The sequence below is a fragment of the Bicyclus anynana genome, chromosome 26, assembly GCF_947172395.1.
Source record: "Bicyclus anynana chromosome 26, ilBicAnyn1.1, whole genome shotgun sequence".
Lineage (NCBI taxonomy): Eukaryota > Metazoa > Arthropoda > Insecta > Lepidoptera > Nymphalidae > Bicyclus > Bicyclus anynana.
The window spans coordinates 7,669,249-7,690,236 of NC_069108.1; the positions used below are offsets into that span (position 1 = coordinate 7,669,249).

Here is a 20,988-nt window from a genome sequence, read left to right on the forward strand (position 1 = left end):
CATTTTCTAAAGGTTGTGAAAACTCCAAAACGCACCCCGTCGTTCACGACGCGTCGCCGCACGCAGAGCTTCCGCAGACATCGGAGACCGGACGAGCTGCCACCTGTCGAAATTGAAGGTAAACTTTGTCTTACTTACTTCCTTACTTCCTTCGACACTACAATCCTTTGTGGGTCTTGGCCTCCTCTACCACTTTTCTCCATCCATTTCTATTCCTTGCATTTCTTTCCCACGCAGCTAATTTTTCCATTTTTTGCAAGTCCTCTTTAACACAATCTAGCCATCTTTTTTTAGGTCTTCCTTTTAATCTTTTTACCTGTGGCCTCCATTTTGTCATCACTTAAGGCCCTCTAGTATTTGGCATCCTCTCTACGTGTCCTAGCCACTGAAGACGTTGGGCTTTACAATGTCGCACTGTTGTTTGCTAATTCGTGGTTCATTCATGTAGGTACTTAGGTAAACTTTGTCTATGTCTAGTTAATTATTGTCTATGTCAAATGTCACTTATTCATTATTAATAAATTGTAGATTTTAATGAATACATACAATACATGGATGTATTCTTTGATTTTTTAAATACACAAATCAAAACATCTCATAAACCCCACTAGCTAACAAAGTCAAATAAAGACTGAAAATATTCTATAAAAAAAAGGTTTAAAAAGTTTTGTTGCTGTCCAAAGAGCTTTATTTGGGTACAAAAATACCATTATAGAAAGTGGTTGGTCTTCTTTGATAGTTTAATCTATTAACTGCCCTCGGGCACGTCGCCAATAAATGTTCTGTAGATTTTCGTCAGCCCTCCCGAAGGCCGAGTCAAGCAAATGAATAAAAACTGTATTTTGATAATGATAGAGTTTAGTTTTGTTTGAACAACTTTTGTCTATAGACAAGCAGAATATTTTTTCTATTTATTGCACAGACTAATTATTTTTTTTAACACAAAAATGAAACCGATTTCAAAAACGTGTTCAGTTTTTTGCTTTTAACACAAAATTACTAAACTTAAAAAAATGTTAAAATGGCACCAATCTGGAAGTGTACTCTTTCAAACTCAAAGCCTCAACAGCTCAACAGCAAGAGTGGTCGGACTCATCACCGAGGGGTGGTGGTTCGATCCCCACCCCGTTGGTCTATTGTCGTACCCACTCCTAGCACAGTCTTTGTCGACTAGTAGGAGCGGAATGGAAATATTGGTCATATTATAAAAAAAATGGCAAATATTCTTTTTAAAAAAAAAACTAAAGAATAATTTTCAAAATTGGTCAATAAAAGTTTTGAGGTCGTCGTTATCAACCCATATTCGGCTTACTGCTGAGCTCGAGTCTCCTCTTGGAATGAGAGGGGGTTAGGCCAATAGTCCACCACGCTGGCCCAATGCGGATTGGCAGACTTCACACACGCAGAGAATTAAGAAAATTTCTGGTGTGCAGGTTTCCTCACGATGTTTTCCTTCACCGTTTGAGACACGTGATATTTAATTTCTTAAAATGCACACAACTGTAAAGTTGGAGATGCATGCCCTCGACCGGATCCGAACCCACACCCTCCAGAATCAGAGGCAGAGGGCTATCACAGCTCATTAAATAATCAGCTAAAGGATGGTTGTCCATGCGTCAGGTTACCTGGAGCGCAAGCAGGAGGCGGGGTGCGGCGGCAAGCGCGCGACGGTGCGCTCGTGGCGCGCGTACTACTCCGTGCTGTGCGGGCAGCTGCTGTGCTTCTTCCGCGACGAGCAGGACTTCGCCAGCTCGAAGGCCGCCGCCCCACCGGTCGCCATTCTGAATGTGAGTAAACCTCAGACCAACTATTGTATAGGACTATGTATATTGTATAAGCTTCCAATGGGATATTTGTGTTTTACTCCAAAGATTTTGAACGTATGTATATACAACCTATTGCCATTGTTGACTGTCTTGTGTCGTGTGCAGGCGCGCTGCGAGATTTCAAAAATAGAATCCTAAGCTTCTAATGGTATATTATGGTACTATCCAATGAAGTTTTATTCCAAAGATTTTGAACGTATTTTCGCTCCTGCAGGCGCGCTGCGAGGTTTTAAATATAGAATCCTAAGCTTCCAATGGTATGTTTGTGTTTTACTCCGAAGATTTTGAACGTATGTGTATACCACACATACAAAGGCATGGTTCTTTGCCTCTATAGCCATTGTTGACTGTGTGTGTCGCTCCTGCAGGCGCGCTGCGAGGTTTTAAATATAGAATCCTAAGCTTCCAATGGTATGTTTGTGTTTTACCCCGAAGATTTTGAACGTATGTGTATACCACACATACAAAGGCATGGTTCTTTGCCTCTATAGCCATTGTTGACTGTGTGTGTCGCTCCTGCAGGCGCGCTGCGAGGTTTTAAATATAGAATCCTAAGCTTCCAATGGTATGTTTGTGTTTTACCCCGAAGATTTTGAACGTATGTGTATACCACACATACAAAGGCATGGTGCTTTGCCTCTGTTGCCATTGTCATTGGAATTAGAAAATGGAGATGCATCGCACTCAAATTCACGAACAAAATTGTTGTCTGTTTTTGAGGGGGACGAGGTAAACTGACACAAAAATATTTAACACCATTAAAAATATTCTATGTCCATATACTACACAAAACTATAAATTTGACTCGCAATACACACACGCGTAATTTTTACACAGACTAACAAACACATTGCTTAGCCTATCCACAGATTAAATACATAGAATATTCGATTACTGATCGATGTTTGGCTGTTTCGTCAAAAGAATCGATTCTTTTTATAAATTGTTTTTATTAGAAATTTGATAAAATTTAAGTTTAAATACTTTGAAATGAAACGTACTCCATCTTTTACTAAATTACAAGTTTTTGGCCGTTTTTTATGCCATTTAACTACACAAACATTTTAGGGAGCTCTTTACACGACGAAAATGATTACAACAATGAAGCATCGATTCTATAGCAACAGTTTTTATAAACGCGTTAGATCATAGATTTTTGATCTTTGCCAGAGGGGTAACGGTTAGCGGGCAGGTCCTGTTATTTAAATGGTCTAAGGCCATTGTTGACTGTCTGTGTCTGTCTGTGTGCGCAGGCGCGCTGCGAGCCCGCGGGCGACTACACGAAGCGCGCGCACGTGTTCCGGCTGGCGTGCGCGGACGGCGCCGAGTTCCTGTTCGCGGCCGGCACGCGCGCGCTCATGGCCGACTGGGTGGCCAAGCTGCGCTTCCACGCCGCGCTGCCGCCGCAGCTGCAGCTCACGCCCTACAGCGCGCCGCCGCCCGCCGACTCGCCCACCGCCGACCTGCGCCGCCGGCTCAGGTAACACTCGCCCACCGCCGACCTGCGCCGCCGGCTCAGGTAACACTCGCCCACCGCCGACCTGCGCCGCCGGCTCAGGTAACACTCGCCCACCGCCGACCTGCGCCGCCGGCTCAGGTAACACTCGCCCACCGCCGACCTGCGCCGCCGGCTCAGGTAACACTCGCCCACCGCCGACCTGCGCTGCCGGCTCAGGTAACACTCGCCCACCGCCGACCTGCGCCGCCGGCTCAGGTAACACTCGCCCACCGCCGACCTGCGCCGCCGGCTCAGGTAACACTCGTCCACCGCCGACCTGCGCCGCCGGCTCAGGTAACACTCGCCCACCGCCGACCTGCGCCGCCGGCTCAGGTAACACTCGCCCACCGCCGACCTGCGCCGCCGGCTCAGGTAACGTGTGTTCGTGGCCACTGGTGGCCAAGCTTTCACGCTACTGAATGACCCTCCAAGTCGAGATCCCATCAGAAAAGACGCCCTTAGAGATTCGTTAATAGGGAATGCGGAGTCGCAAGCGGCCGGAGAGATTGCTTATAATCTGCGACTATAGAGATAGTAGCTTAGAGTGGCACAAGCTGGTATACGTGATATATAAATAAAAAAAAAGTTACTCTTAAACGAGCACTAGCGAGTTGTGCGACGGAGACACCGGCGAGTTTAAGCGAGGTCCCAATATGCGCTGATTGGCCAGCGAGGGAGTTATAGTGGTAAGCCCCACATAACCTTGTCCCCCAGTAAGTCGGGGTATCTCAGAAAGTTATTTCTCTCCCCCCTCCCTCCCCCCGTAACAAAAAAAAGTCGTCGTTCTACCAATATCTTCAGTTTCTGCCTTCGGGTCCGTCAGGCTTTCATCCGTTCATGACTTCTGCGCTCGCCTAAAACACGCAATGACGCCGCTCAAATCGTATTAAGGAGCCCGGAGCACTTCTATAATCAGAAAAAAAACGCACACTTATGTCTGACTGGGTCACGCTCTACAGATCGCTGTGTTCTTTGTCCTACCTCTACGTTATCGTAGGGAGACATGACTTCATCATCATCATCATTATCAGCTGATGGACGTCCACTGGACACTTGCACGGACCTCCAAGCACAACAACCAGCGGCTTCCTGCAACCCGCTTGATGTCCTCGGTCCACCTAACGAGGGACCACCAACACATGACTCAAAAAAAATCCTGCTTTAAATAAACCTATGTCTTCATCACCAGGAACGCGTCATCATCATCGTCGAACGCGTCGTCGCCGGAGCCGCAACGCCGCACGCGGACGCAGGCGGAGATCCTCCAAGAGCACCGCAACAGTCAGCGCGCGTCCGCGACGCCGGACCGCGCGTCCGCTGCGTCCGAGCGAGCGTCCGCGACCCCCGAGCGAGCGTCCGCCGCGTCCAGTCAGCTCGGCTCGTCTCCCGACAAGAGTCAACGCACGTCCGTCGAGAGGAACATCGGTGAGTTCGCCGTCTTTAACAACACATGCTGACGCCGCGCGGCTTCACCTGCGTGGTTCCCGTGCCTGTAGAAATACGGGGATAATATAGGCCCATAGCCTTCCTTGATAAATGCGCTATCTAATACTGAAAGAATTTTTCAAATCGGACCAGGAGTTCCTGAGATTAGCGCATTCAATCAAACAAACAAACTCTTCAGCTTTGTAATATTAGTATAGCTCAAATTCAGCTCACTATTCAGCACGAGTCTACTCTCAGGTTCGTCCACCAATGCGGATTGGCAGACTTCACACACGCAGAGAATTAAGAAAATTCTTTTGTATGCAGGTTTCCTCACGTGTGTTCCTTCACCGTTTGAGATACGCATCTTATAATAAAAGGAGGCACAATCAATTTCACTTAAAAACTAGCCAAATTTGCTTTGACAGTTTTATAATTGTTGGTAAAAAAAATTATATATAGAGGCTTTTAAAATAATCCAATATTCAATAAAAACCCAAATTCAGAGCAACTTCAACCTTAAGGGTTGAGTTTAAGGTTGAATTTGCAAATGCGACTACCTGAATTGAGTGCTAAGAAGTCATTGAGTGGGGACGTTTTTTGGTCACTGATTGTGCATCCACTTTTAATAGGAGATCGATGGAGACACGTGATATTTAATTTCTTAAAATGCTCACAATTGAAAAGTTGGAGGTGCATGCCCAAATGGACTATTCAACACGAAAATAATTTTTCAATTCGAAACAGTTTCTGAGACTGCATTCAAACAATCAAATTCCAGCTATATTTCGAAAAGACAGATGTATCTCAACAAATCTGCTGAAATAACCAAACAAAAAATTTATCGATATTAGCATAGATTTTATTTAAAGATACAATTTGTACCACTGGCGTGTATATGACAACAAAGAGTGGAGCTCTGTATCTATAGTTAAAAGACTTGAATCAAATGTTTCCTTCTAGAATCTTCTGTTTTACCATCTCTACCGCCACGGCAGCCTCCGCCAGTCGCAGAAGATGGTACTGATGTTATCCTAAGGTATGCCTTTTTATTTTCGAAGTAAATGTATTACGATAAACTTAATTACTTACGTCCAAACAAATTAAGCGAATAGTACTTGTAGAGCTTACTGTGCCGTGGGAGACTAACATTCCGAAGGACCACAGCATAAAAGTGAATATATATTATGAACTAACAAATGAACTAACTAAAAATGGCTATGTAGTTAGTCTGTACGCCGTAGAAGTAGGTGCGAGAGGATTACCAGCAAAATCTCTCTATAACTTGCTTAAAGACCTTGGCCTCTCTAGAAGTGCAGCTAGTTCTATATTAGAACGAGTATTCAAAGCTGCTCTAATAGGATCTTACCAAATTTGGCGGCAGGGAGAACAACACGAGCAGAGAACGGGGAGTGTTGATCGATTGTCAAGGAATTCCTTAACCCTACATCCAGTAGTCACAAGTCAGGGACTCTGCTCGGAGTTCTTCTCTACCACGCGATGGACCCGGCACCCGCACGGTGAATCCATGGAATGCTAAGATATTTGTCTCTATTTAAGATATATGCTGCTATTTACAGCAGTGGGGTCATCTACTCCCGAGAGTGTCCGATCCGTATGGGCCTCGAGGCTTGGCCTCCTTGACCGAATAAGGCACGGGGGAACTTAGTCCCTCAGTGATTTCCACCAGCCCCTTTCAAGGTTAAAGCATCTTAGCCAAGTCGAGTAATCCATTCCTCGCTACCCAGTGATAGGGCGGTGTGCTGGTAGCAAATCTTGATGTTTTATTTTACTGTATTTTTGTAAAAATCAATGTACTTACCTATTTAGTTTTAATTTTGTTAATGTAAACTATTATTAATTGTCTTAATTAATAATAGCCTGGTATACTTAAATTGAGTATCTTACATTACGAATTGATACAGTTTTTACGGTCGAAACTGAAACCGAATTTCATATTCAGCCTCAGTTTATGCCCCAGATTCGAAACTACTCCCTCCGAATGAAAGGCAGAGGTCATATCCACTGGGCTACCACAGCTTAAGCTAGTGCGTACCCTGGTTAAGAACCTGGTGCGCGCCTCTGCTCATGATGAATATAACTTTTGCAGAAACTCTGAACAGTCTTCGCATACGTGGGGTCGCACAAGGTTCTCCAATGGACGGGACATCAACTCAGAGTTTATCAAGTCACAGAGAGAGGGTAAGTCGAGAAAAACAACATATGTAGTACATCATCATTATGAACCTATATTCGGCTCACTGCTGAGCTCGAGTCTCCTCTCAGAATGAGAGGGGTTAGGCCAATAGTCCACCACGCTGGCCCAATGCGGATTGCTAGACTTCACACACGCAGAGAATTAAGAAAATTCTCAGGTAAGCAGGTTTCCTCACGATGTTTTTCCTTCACCGTTTGAGACACGTGATATTTAATTTCTTAAAATGCACACAACTGACAAGTTGGAGATGTCTGTCTGTCTGTCTGTCTGTCTGTCTGCTATTGAATTGAAATTAACATCATGTAATTATAATCCCTTGTAGCTGTAAAAAAATCAACTTACTAAGTTAACGTAAAATATATACGACCTCTTTGTCAGATGTTTCGACACTATCAAGGGATTCAGGTACGGAACCCTTGGTGGACGAGTCCGACTTGCACATGTCCCGTTTTTTTTTTATTATGCATATCTCTCAAGCTTCTTGTGACGTAAGAAAGCTTTCCTGTGTCGTTCGTATGACTTTCGTTACGTTTTATACTTTACCGTAGACAGAAAAGTAAATAGACAAGCTATTCGTTGTGTTTAAGTCAAAAGACAATAATTTTGATATACCAGTACAAATACACTTTTATATACGTTATATAATAGTTTAAAGTAACTGGTTAATTATTTATTTTTTGATTTTTTAATAACATTACGTTTATCTTGCTTTTTTTAATGAAAACGCTGTTAACGCTAAAATCATTGCCTTTGATAGTGTGGCCTTTATGCTACTGCGAACTTGACCTTAGTTCCCAATTAGTTCTAAATAACTTCATTTACATTTTCAAATACATACATTTACAGATTAGTATAAAAAAGATGAAATTAAATATTAACAGACACTCCGCTACCAAAATTCAAATCATTCGTTTTTTTTTCGATACTTCCTTGATCCTGCAAAATTAAGATATCCTGCAGTCAAGATCACATTTATGTAAATTCAGTAATTTACACTTTAAACAGATCTATCTTTCAAACTTTCTTGGACCGTCGGTCTATTTATTTCTCTGTCTACGTAATTTGTTGTATTTATTTATACATTAATTTATCTATTTACAGATTTATTTAGAAATATGATATAATATATTTATTGTAATATTTCGTTCGATATCAATTGTTATTTGACTAATTAGCTTTATAAAAACTTGGAAACAGAAATTGGGGCACCGCCCTTGCCTCTAATGGAACCTCCGGATAGACCACCAACTATTCCCGAACGTGCGCCCATTATACCAGACAGAAACTACAACATACCGGAAAGGGGCCCCACCATACCAGAAAGGGGCCCCAACATACCAGAAAGGGGCCCCAACATACCAGAAAGGGGCCCCAACGTACTCGACAGGGGTATAACAGATAGAAGTAACAACAATGACAGAAGCTCCTCAGAAAGATCAGACAGGGGTGACAAATCTGTGACAGCCCTGGTGAACAGTTACCAGCAGAGGATGTCGAAGAGTTACCATGAGAAGGAGGCCAGGAGTTCTGCTACCACTGGCTGGCAGGGCTATGAGAGGCAGAACAATAACTGGCAAGGCGAGGGCACTTCGCATTTCTACACAGCGAGCGATCTCGGTCAGTTGATTGAATGGGCCATGTATTTGACACGTTCGCTGCGGTACGAGGTCAATTGACCTTGTACGCCTGGTGTGTTCAAGAGTTACGAGGTCGATGGACCTCGTACCGAACTACTTGAAGTTTTAATATGAGTTCAATAAGTAGTTTTGAGCTAAATCCCTACAATAGCCAGACTTGTATGAAAGCCGATAATTTGTCAGACAAATTGTCTATGGCCCAATGCTCCTAACATTTAGTAGAAAATCCGTATTAGAAATGACCTTCACCCACCTGTTTATTGGAAAAAAATGAAAAAACCGTACCGGTCAACATTAGAACCTCCTCCTTTTTCAAATCGGTTAACAAAAAGTATTTCAAATTTTGTACGTTAAAAAATATATTGCGAGCAGGTTACCTAAAATTCTGGCCAACAGTTATTAACTATCATTAACATAATACGATATGGAGATGCATCGTATTCAAATTCTCCAATAAAATTGCCTCTGTTTTTTTGAGGGGGACAAGGAAAACTCACACATCGAAAAAATTTAACACCAATAAAGATATCCTGTCTCCTTACACTACACACAACTATAAAGGAGAATGGCGAGGTTGCATGTATTTAGGGACTAGCAGATAGAAGTAGCGTACATAATGGAAACCTATTAATAATTGTTTATTGTGATTGAACTAAGAAAATAGCTAATGGTAAGCAGTCTTGAAAAGCAGGGAGAAAAGAAATATAGCTTAAAAATAGTAGGTACCCTATCTATGCATAAATGTGAAAAACACCGCCGCTGACATGCAACTGCGTGATTGCTTGATAAATACGACAAGGCGTTTCGGTTGTAGGCAACAAGTAGAATAATTTTACTATGCTAAGTTTTTTTTTTTTTTTTTTTTTATTCTTTACAAGTTAGCCCTTGACTACAATCACACCTGATGGTAAGTGATGATGGAGTCTAAGATGGTAGCGGGCTAACATGTTAGGAGGAGGATGATTATCCACACCCCTTTCGGTTTCTACACGACATCGTACCGGAACGCTAAATCGCTTGGCGGTACGTCTTTGTCGGTAGGGTGGTAACTAGCCACGGCCGAAGCCTCCCACCAGCCAGACCTGGACCAATTAAGAAAACCTCAATCGGCCCAGCCGGGAATCGAACCCAGGACCTCCGTTTTTGTAAATCCACCGCGCATACCACTGCGCCACGGAGGCCGTCAAAATATAATAAATATAGAAGTAGTATAGTAGTATAGTAGTATAAATAATAAATATAGAAGTAATCTTGATTACCGTTTTGTAAAATAAAATAATAGTTTCAATTAATACAAATGTATGAGTGTACGACAGTTCAGAGTATGACTCCCACTTTCGCCATCCTCCTTTAAATCGTATTACACACTCGTGAAATTTTAACTCAATGAAACATCGATTCTATAGACGCAGTTTGTATGAATACGTAAGATCGTGATCGTATACTTTTGACAGAGGGGTAACGTCTAGCGAGGCAAGTTCTATGTTAATTAGTCTGAGATCATTAATGATAGTTTGGCCAGGAGTTTTGAGGCAACCTACTCGCTTTATATTTTTTAACGTACCAATTTTTAATTAATTATAAAACACTTTTTATCCATCAACAGATAGGTGAAGGTCGTTTTTAATACGGATCTTTATTCTTGTATAATAATTCTTCGGATAATTGTAGTAGTAGTAACCAATTATAGTTTGGAACGTGGTGGTAGTATGTTTCAAAGCGCAAGTTAAATAAAACATGAAATCTTTATGACTTTTCGGAACATCGTACGTTAAGTTGCGCAATTTAAGATTTTAGGTATCATCCGTAACGTAGGGGCGCGGTGGTAGGACATCACCCCGCGTTTACCCCCTACCCACCCGTAGTCGTCTCACGCGCAGCTGATTTCCGAGACGTCATAAAAATTGCATCCGTCTATACAATAATAAATGGCTATGCAGGCTCAGTTGTATTTTGTTTATAACAAAATCTAGTTTTATGTCTAAACTTTTATATACACTAGACCGGTCTAAGTTGGTTTAAGTAAATACGTCTTTTGACATTTGACGTCGCAGTTCACGTTTTAAAATAATAAACAACCGACGCCACGCGGTTTCACCCTCTTATATTTTTACTTATCGTGTGTGGTCTCTATTTTCACCTGACTGCCAAGAAGGTTTTTTGGCTGGTGGGAGGCTTCCGCTGTGGCTAGTTACCACCCTACCGGCAAAGACGTACCGCCAAGCGATTTAGCGTTCCGGTATGATGCCGTGTAGAAACCAAAAGGGGTGTGGATTTTCATCCTCCTCCTAACAAGTTAGCCTGCCATCCATCTTACATTGCATCATCACTTACCATCAGATGAGATTGTAGTCAAGGGCTAACTTGTAAAGAATAAAAAAAAATATAAAAAAAAGGTTTGTTTTTCGCGTGAATCTTCTTTATATGTAATATGATTTACTACCTCATATCTTCGAAACCGCTGAATGGATTTATGTAATTAAAATATCTTTTAATTCTTCTTGATGTTCACATGTTCTTAAATAGGTGTAGGTGAAAAAAAAACCAACACGATGACTGCAAAACGCTACGGTCAGGGTGAAAAAGAAACATTTTTTTGAATACTGCAATATGGGTATCAAATAAATATGGGTATAAAATGGGATTTTAATATAAAAAATATAATAAGAAAAGTACTTGTTATGGCATGATTTATTTTATTATAAACGCATTGCGCGGTCTATATTAAATACTCAGAGGCACAGTTATCCACTTTAATATGACGGGAGTATATTAAAGTGGGCGGATAATTGTGCCTCTGAGTATATATCCCACTTGAATTGCCGGTCTAGTATATAGAAGTCACGATATATATAAGTCATTTATAGTGAAACTTTTGTCTATTTTACACGCTGCTAAGGAAATAGTCACCTTCTTTATGTACTACATAAGGTGCAATGTGCGTATATTTATATAAATTTATTTATTATTACACTCTATTATAGTTCTCTTCTATAGTTAAATATTAATTTTCTAATGAGTAATATGTTATACGGTTGCCAACAAATTTTTTTAAATTAATACAGTGTGGGTAATGGCAGTTTTTAACGTTTCAAACGGTGACTATCGCGTAAACGTAAACGCGAATTTAAAAAAAAAAAAAAAAATTAAAAAGTTGTGCAGTAAAATTAGTGTTGACATGACAAAAAAAAATGTTGGCATCCTTCGTTTTGTTATGTTAATAACAATATGTTTATTGCATGTACATAATAATAAATTATGTCTTTAATTTAATTAAATTTGTCACAATAGATTTGTATTATAGCTTGTAGATGTATTACACTTTATATTTTTGTATTTATTTCCACGAATTTGTATTTTATATGGTGTGTGGTTTTTCAGTGTTTTCCTCTGTGTTATTGCTTCTAGAAATAGATATAATGACTGGTACCCAGAGCCGTAAAAATATTTAAAAAAAAATATGTTTGTACTATTGTACGTTTCTAGAACCAATAATATTTATGTTTTTTTTTTGTATTATTTTTACGATTTTGTATTTTTGGTTTATGGTATCTTTATTTGTAGTGGTTTTTTTTTTATTTTTGTTGTAGTGTTGCTTTGCTTTGTATTTTCTGTTTTGTGTATTACATTTATATTCAGTTTTTAAATATTTTTAACAAAAAAAAAAGTAAAAAAAATATTTAAAAACAATAGTTATACATATATTTCTTATTTGGGGGAAGGATTTCAATAGTTTTTTTTGTAGCTTTCACCTTTAGTTTCTGTATTTATAACTTGGCAAGCTCGTTCGTAACCCGAAGGTTCGCACGGGCCGGGAGGGGGGTAGCGATGCCCCGCTCGCACTACTTTATACCCACAGTCCTTCCCTCGTCCCCCCGTCGCCCGCATATCACGGGGTCATAAACGAACTTGCCAAGCAATAATTAAAGCTATAATTGTAGTTTTATCTTGTTATATAATATATAAATTGTTAATTATTATTTATTTAGACTGTGTAGTATTTATACAGTGTGTTGTAAAAATTACCGTCCGATCCGAAATGTGCGTGTAAGCATTATCTATACTAATATTATAAAGAGGTAAGTTTGTAAGTTTGTCACATTTTTTAAATGGGGTAATCTTCGGAACTACTGGTCCGATTTTAAAAATTCTTTCACCAGTAGAATGCTACATTATCGAGGAGTGCTATAGGCTATAGGCTATATTGGTATCATATATATTAGCCGAGTTATCACAGTTTTTGTCATACAGGTCGGACTGAAAATCCTCTTAAACAGACTTATTCGCATGCGCTGCCTTAACTATTGTGTAAAATTGAAATTAATGTACGGAGACTTTATGTATCTTTAAAAGTTCTACAAGAAAGTCAGCGACACCATATATCTATCTTCTATATATTAGCAGATATAGTATCTTATGTGTTTTAAAAATTATTAATTTTATATACTTAGGTTTACGTCATTATTTATACAACTAAACTTTAATCCTTATTAAAATAAATTATTTAATAATCACAAGGATATTATGGAGATAAGATTTGCCCTTTACAGTATGTTAATTACTTAAATAGTTTCGGAGATAATACAAAATTTCTAAAAGACGCAGAAATTCCGCTATATGACGCCCGGCGCTTTCATTTACGTAGTTCCCGTTCCCGTGTGAATATGGGGATCAAACATAGCCTATGACACTCGCAAATAACGTAGCTTTCTATTGGTAAAACAATTTACCAAATCGGTCCAGTAGATCCAGAGATTACCTCCTACAACCACACGAACTTTACCTCTTTATATTATTAGTATAGAAGTCTCTATTCCTCTTGGTCATACCACCACTCTCGAAGGACTGGACCGATTTTGCTAAGGGTAGGAGTAAGATAGAGAAGTTACAGGGTAGGGTAGAGTACGGGTAGGGAAGCGTAGGGGTAGTGTAGGGGTAGGGTAGGTTTAGGGCCGAGTTTAGGGTAGTGGTAGGGTAGGGGTACGGGTAGGATAGGGAAGTGGTAGGGTAGGGGTAGGATAGGCGTGAGATAGGGGTACGGGTGGGATAGGGGTAGGAAAGGGATAGGGTACGGGGAGGGTAGGGGTAGGATGGGAGTAGGGTGTAGGTAAGGTAGGGGTAGGGTAGGGGTAGGGGTAGGGTAGGGTAGGGGTAGGGTAGGGGTAGGGTAGGAGTAGGGTGGGGGTAGGGGTAGGGTAGGGGTAGGTTTGGGGTAGGGTAGGGGTAGGGTGGGGGTAGGGGTAGGGTGGAGGTAGGGGTAGGGTAGGGTAGGGTAGGGGTAGGGTAGATGTAGGGGTTGGGTAGGGTAGGGTTGGGGTAGTGGTAGGGTAGGGGTAGGATATGGTAGGGGTAGTAGTAAAGTTGACATCGAAATTTACGCGGACGAAGTCGCGGGCGTCCGCTAGTAATATTATAAAAAGAAAAAATATTAAAAAAAATATTATTCAATAATTAAGCATTTTTATCGTAATAATAAAGTTTCTAATTTTAAACATAAATTGTCCCAAAACTTGGAAAATTTAAAAAGCGACAACACTACTATCAATATACTGTACTATCAATTATGGTACGTATATCTAGATTATTACCACCTACATACACACCTGTGGCACAAAAGTCGGCAAAATTGAAAGCCTTTTGACAATGGCGTGCTGCATATCGTAAAGGGTAGGTAATAGGTACCATCGTTTTCGGCGCCCACTGTCTTTGAAACGCCGCGCCGCCGCCGACACGTGCGATGTCTGTAATGCTGTGTTTAGTTTGCTTGCGCCACTCGCCCAAAATGAAGACTTAAATTAGTAGTAGTAGATCTATTTGTGACAGAGCTACTACTGTGTTCCAGAGTAAAAGGGATAGTTTCTGGTTTAATGTATGTTCAAGGAGATGATTTTCCACTAACCCTTAATTCATCTGCCATCGTCCATTTGCGTAAATTAACCTATCTCAACTTTTGTGTTGCCATGTACATTTTTATGATTTTGTATTTTTTTATTTTAATTTTGTGCAGGGAAAAAAATGTATTTCTTTTAAAATATGGATAAAAATAATGTATACACGATACCTAAGTACACACTTAAGGGCCGGACAGGAATTCCTGCAACACACTGTATATGTTTAATTTGTATGTATTTCCGTAGCTAGCACAAGCTTTTAGCACAATGGAGAGGAAAATGGGATATTCTATTAATACCAATACTAAAAAATACCAATACTAAAAAATACCAATAATTATATATTCTGTTACATAGCATACGGCGGCACTGGTTCTGGGAGCAACACCCGTCCCGCCTCCGTCGCCGGCAGCGGTGGGTCACCAGTGGATCAGAGACCAGCTTCCAGGTACATTACGCTTCGTAACGTAACGCGTTACGGCGCCACTCCGTCTGTCCCTTTCTCTCACATATACGGCAGCAGGTTTAAGAGTGTCCCGGGACGCACATTTTTGGAGTTTACGAATCGATTGCGCACCATCGATGCTCCTCCTTGATTGCGCACCTTTCACTTTTTAGGTGTAGTGTATTGGAGTTTACTCCTTAAGAATCGATTTTTCATATATAGCCCCCGGTATGTGCAGAAAAATTCGATGAACGAATGACAGCGTTACGTCTTTTGTGCGCAACCTATTTTGCGCACCTTTCACCGTGCGCTGCCGCATGCTGCTCCTCCGTTTTCACCTTTAACTTTTCAGGCGTTAGTATTGAAGTTTACTCCTTAAGAAGCGATTATTCATATGTAGCCCCCGGTATGAAAAAAATATAGGAACGAATGACAGCGTTACGTCTTTTGTGCGCAACCTATTCTGCGCACCTTTCACCGTGCGCTGCCGCATGCTGTTCCTCGGTTGCGCACCTTTCACTTTTCAGGCGTGTGTGTATTGAGACGTACATAGTGTATGCGGGCAACATACACTATTTAAACAGTCGATCTGAAAGTGTAAACTCCATTCGTGCGTTGGAGTTGACACTTTTTTTTTTAATTTCATTTGACGGCCTCCGTGGCGCAGTGGTGTGCGCGATGGATTTACAAGACGGAGGTCCTGGGTTCGATCCCCAGCTAGGCCGATTAAGGTTTTCTTAATTGGTCCAGGTCTGGTTGGTGGGAGGCTTTGGCCGTGGCTAGTTACCACTCTACCGACAAAGACGTACCGCCAAGCGATTTAGCGTTCCGGTACGCTGTCGTGTAGAAACCGAAAGGGGTGTGGATTTTTATCCTCCTCCTAACAAATTAGCCCGCTTCCATTTTAGACTGCATCATCACTTACCATCAGATGAGATTATAATCAAGGGCTAATTTGTAAATAATAAAAAATAAATATAGCTTTCTTTGGAAATTATCTTCGTTAATTATCTTCAATAAACACATAGGTGAAGGTCGTTTCTAATTCGGATCGTAGCCTTACTTTTATTTAAATCGGCAGTAAGAAATAAAATCTAAGTAATAATTCAAGTTATTATATTAGTTAGCAGCGTTGCCATTTTGTGAGGAATTCGCCAAATTGCGGGTAATTTCAACTCGATTTTAGATTTCCCAATAGGAATGATGACAGTTTTTTAAATTGTATATAAATTAGGAGTATGCTAATAGTAAAGCAATTTTGTAAAAGTAACAGGGTATCTGCGATCATTACTTTCATTAAAGGGTCAGATTTGCGGATCCCTGAAAAACGCCCTATAGGTACGTAATGATCGTTAGATTTGTATGTGCGTTCAAACAAAATTACTTACAAAATTTATAGTTCATTTATTAAAAAATGTCACATTTAATGTAAGGAAGCTAAAACTGTATGAATTTTCATTTATTTACGATAAAAGATTTTTAATAGATTTTGAAATTTTATAATCTTATTTATTTTGCAAATATCCAGACAATCTTTGCGTTTTATGTATAAATTAGTTCACATTGACCTTATTTACCCGAACGTATCATAAAAATCAATATATTCAAACCTAGTCATCGATTTTTATTCTGCAACCTATCTTTAATGTTACTTATCTCCAAATAGGTATTTTTGGGAGTTGGATTATTTTCCCAATTTGGAGAATTTTGTTCGATTGATGGAATGAGAAAACAAATTGGGAAAATAAATCGAAAAAGTGTGAAGGGAAGCAAGCAACGCTGCCAAATTACCTATCTCATCTATGTTGTCTATTCACAGATCATCTGGAGAGTCGGAGTTGTCTGTGGGAGGCACGAAAGAGAAGAAAGACAAGAAGAGCGTATTCGGCGGACTGTTCAGCAGAAAGAAACGACCGCAAAGCCACATGTAACACGAAAACGTCGCGGCACGGAAGTTGAAACTGACGGAGCGGTGTGGTGGGTACAAACTCCATAACATAATTGTTAATAAACGTGTAAATCATGTTGAAAAGAAACTAAGGAGAAATCTACCGCATATGCTAACTAAAATCCAGCGTTTTCAACTTCTGTCATTTTTGTTTGAACATATTTTTTTTGGATGTAATTTTAACATTTTTTTTAAATTGCCATTAAATTTTTTTTAATTTTTTTTTAATTCGCCATTTTTTGATAGTCTAACAAAAAATATCATTTTGTTATTCATTAAGTATTTTTTTAATTGGCAACTTTTCAATTGCTTAAGAATTTACTTTGATGAACTTTGATTGTTCTTTTTTTCTAATGTAGTTAAAATCAAATTCTTGTCCATCAGTGCCTTTAAAATATGTTAAGTAATTGTTTAATGGCAATATTACGAAAAACTATTTATGATTGTTAAGATGTATGGCAACGTAAATGTTTGTTAAAAAAAAGTCAAAATCTTGTCTAATCGTGCCTTCTTATATTAATACTTATATTTTAAAAAATGTGTTACGTATTTTTAATATGGCAACATTATAACTTGCACTTATGAATCGATATAAGAATGTTAATTTTCATTAACACATTTTGTGCCTTTTTTGTATTTATAAAGAAAATAAAATGTAGATATCCGATAAGTTTCTATTATTCCTTTATCATACTTTAAATTTTAGGTCAAAATTGGCCTTTTTTATTGTCTAATCAAAGTGCCCTTTGAATCGTTTGATTTATTTTTATATTCTAAGCACAGATTAAAAGGAATTTCCATAAACCACTATGGACGAGAAATATTAGTAGAATCAAAAAGGCTAGAACCCAAAAAGTTACAAAAGAAAACACTTGTTTTTTTCTATGTTTCTTCAGTACAAGCATATAGGTAATTTATTAGGCCTAAAAATATTTAACTAAAAAATTTAATTAATACATTCAACCATTAAACATTAATTAAATAATGAAAAATAGTTAATTTAATGTACAAATTGTTTTTGTTTTTTACAAACTTACTAAAAGGAGTATCTAGGCTCTATGTTCGGCTGTATGTATGGCTTTTTCTCTTATAGTTCACGAGTTCTACCATAAATTAGTGAATAAACAGCCTATTTAGTTGTAATATTTTTTTCAGCTTTCTTGTTAAAGGCAAAGGTATTACTCCGTACAGCCAAAAGTTGTATTAAATAATAATGATTTTACATTTAACATTTATAATCTGTATTTAAGTTTAAACTTACAGTTTTCAATGTCCTTTTAATCTGTGTCTTTGAGTTATTTATTTTTTTTAAATAATTGTTAATAAAGTGAGCATTGGCAAACAAATCAGTCACAAAAAAAGTTCTTGCGTAATACTATTAATCTTTTTAAAAAAATAATTTCTGTAAGGTCTGAATCACATTTCATATCATACTAATAAATGCATCGCATAAATATTCCCGTGGGTAATACGGGGATAAAAAATAGCCCAGGTTATTTGCTGATAATATTGCTTTTCATTCTAAACAAAGAAACAAACTTACTTTTGCATAATTTATTGGTTATAATTATAAACTGCTATTAAATGTGATTCAGGCTTTTGAATACATTCCTGCTAAAACTACAAAACATTCCTTAAATGCATTTGTTTACAAAAATCAAGTAAAGTATTAAATTGACAATAAAACTTAAATAAATAAAAAACTAAATTAGTTTTAAGACAATATATAATAATGCATCATTTTATTTTTTATTATTGTTAAGTTGAGATTTTTAATCTTAATAACTTGGATTATTATTTAAAAAAAAAAAAGGTTTTATTAAAAAAAAACGTGAATTCCAATTTTGACACCAACAGTTGTATCACTAAGCTTGTGAGCAATCAATTAATTTTTATTTAATTTAATTGTTATTAAAATAACCTTGAAAATTAATATTATGTTGAAAGTTTATTATTTTTTGCAATTTGATTTATCTTTTATTTACGTAGTTAGAAGTCAAAATAAATTATACAAAAATAAAATATTTATCTATACTAATATTATAAAGAGAAAAACTTTGTTTTTATGTTTGTTTGTTTGTTTGTAATGAATAGGCTCAAAAACTACTGGACCGATTTTAAAAATTCTTTCACTATTCGAAAGCTACGTTATCCACAAGTAACATAGGCTAAATTTTATTTTGAAAAAAAAATAGGGTTCCGTAAGATTTTTAGGTCTTTCGGACACAAGGTGTAAAAAACTAACCAGAAAAGTAGGGTAAGGGTAGGTAGGAGTAGGGTAGGGGTAGCGGTAGGATAGGGGTAGTTGAAAGTTTACATCGAGTTTCACGCGGACGAAGTCGCAAGCGTCGGCTAGTCATAATTTAAAATATTATCTTAATAAATCAGTTTGGCTTCAAGTTATTTAAAATACCCGAGAATAACTTGTTCTTCAAATAAACGCGTTACCAACTGAGTCGTCGCTCCATAATACAGATTATATAGCCAATTTGAATAGCTTACACAACCAGGCCTCTTTTTTTTAAATATAAAATACCTGAGTATAACTTGTGCAATTCTTCAAATAAACGCGTTACCAACTGAGTCGTCGCTCCATAATACAGATTATATAGCCGATTTGAATAGCTTACACAACCAGGCCTCTTTTTTTAGGGAATATGGAGCATAGGCCCACCATACTTCTAATGTAACAAATTATGACTTCACGACTCAGTTGATAACGCAATTTGATATTTATGTTGATTGCAAGTCGAGTTTAGTAATCCGCTGTTTATAACTAAGTACAACTTAATGAACCACCCATAATTAAAATATTATACAATCGTTGAATTTTCCGTAGTTTATTGCAAGTTATTTGTTGAGGTGTCAAAGTTGGATAGTTTTGTCGCAGACTAAATGATGGAATAGACGGAACAACTACAACAAAACAACAGAGCCTCAATGGCTCAACGGTAAGACCGGTCGGACTCATCACCGAGGGGTGGTGGTTCGATCCCCGCCCCGTTGGTCTATTGTCGTACCCACTCCTAGTACAGTGTTTGTTGACTAGTTGGAGGGGAATGTGAATGTTGGTCATATTTAAAAAAAGAAATGGCAAATATTCTTTTTTTTTTATAAAAACAAACAAACAAAAAGTAAACTATTTTACTAAGTATGCATAACTGTACTTGATGCAGTTATGCATACTTAGTAAAAGCGGTCGGACTCATCACCGAGGGGTGGTGGTTCGATCCCCGCCCCGTTGGTCTATTGTCGTACCCACTCCTAGTACAGTGTTTGTTGAATAGTTGGAGGGGAATGTGAATATTGGTCATATTTAAAAAGGAGATGGCAAAAAAATAACTATTTTACTAAGTATGCATGACTGTACTTGATGCAGTAATCATTATGGGTACAAATCACACAGCCCTGATCAGGACGGCTTGTCTAAATACAGACGCGAATAAAAAACTTACATGTATATTGCATATGCATTACTTTGAACAGCTATGTGCCAATTTATATTTACAGCACGAAATGCATAGAGCATGATAATGTACCTAAGAAAAAGAACCTTCCAATGCAGAGCTCTTGTCTTGTCAGTAAAAACTGTATTCTTGATTTAAAATTCTTAATAATATTGTGTTTACTTTATAGTGTATATTGGGTATAACTTAAAAAACGAAAATCTTAATAAATGTGATATTTTGTTATAGTAAAAATCATTGAAAAGTATTAAAAAATTGCGTGGTAATTTCTTATAATTTAAAAAAAAATTAAATTGAATTTAAATTGCAATATAAATAACTCTGCGTCTATTTTTCATTTAGTCTGTGAATTTTCTAAAATAAGTTAAACGTAAAGTGTGTTTTTCGTCTATTTTTTTTTTTTTCGCTCTGTATACATAAATGTAAGATACTGGATTTGTTGTAGGTACTGTATACAAAAATATATATTTTTTTGTATAATTAGTTTACGTAAGTCATGTTTATTATAACTAAAATTATGAAATATATATTTTGCATAATAGTTCCAATTGTTTTAATTAAATTTCCTATCTTCATCATCATCATCATGTCAGCCGATGGACGTCCACTGCAGGACATAGGCCTTTTGTAGGG

The 20,988-nt window shown here is 38.2% G+C and overlaps 2 protein-coding genes across 2 annotated transcripts in view; one reads left to right on the forward strand and one right to left on the reverse strand.

The window, feature by feature from the left end:
- The window catches only part of LOC112045821 (spectrin beta chain, non-erythrocytic 5), a 132,761-nt gene extending 111,865 nt beyond the window's left edge, over positions 1-20,896 (forward strand). Inside the window, exons 76-84 of the mRNA XM_052889811.1 lie at positions 13-118; positions 1,621-1,787; positions 3,080-3,306; positions 4,514-4,749; positions 5,713-5,788; positions 6,860-6,951; positions 8,165-8,584; positions 14,853-14,943; positions 16,760-20,896. Coding sequence (XP_052745771.1) covers positions 13-118; positions 1,621-1,787; positions 3,080-3,306; positions 4,514-4,749; positions 5,713-5,788; positions 6,860-6,951; positions 8,165-8,584; positions 14,853-14,943; positions 16,760-16,871 — 1,527 coding nt within the window. The 3' untranslated portion in view covers positions 16,872-20,896. The remainder of the gene's footprint in view (positions 1-12; positions 119-1,620; positions 1,788-3,079; positions 3,307-4,513; positions 4,750-5,712; positions 5,789-6,859; positions 6,952-8,164; positions 8,585-14,852; positions 14,944-16,759) is intronic.
- The window catches only part of LOC112055983 (trichohyalin), a 489,894-nt gene that overhangs the window by 221,838 nt on the left and 247,068 nt on the right, over positions 1-20,988 (reverse strand). The window lies entirely within an intron of this gene.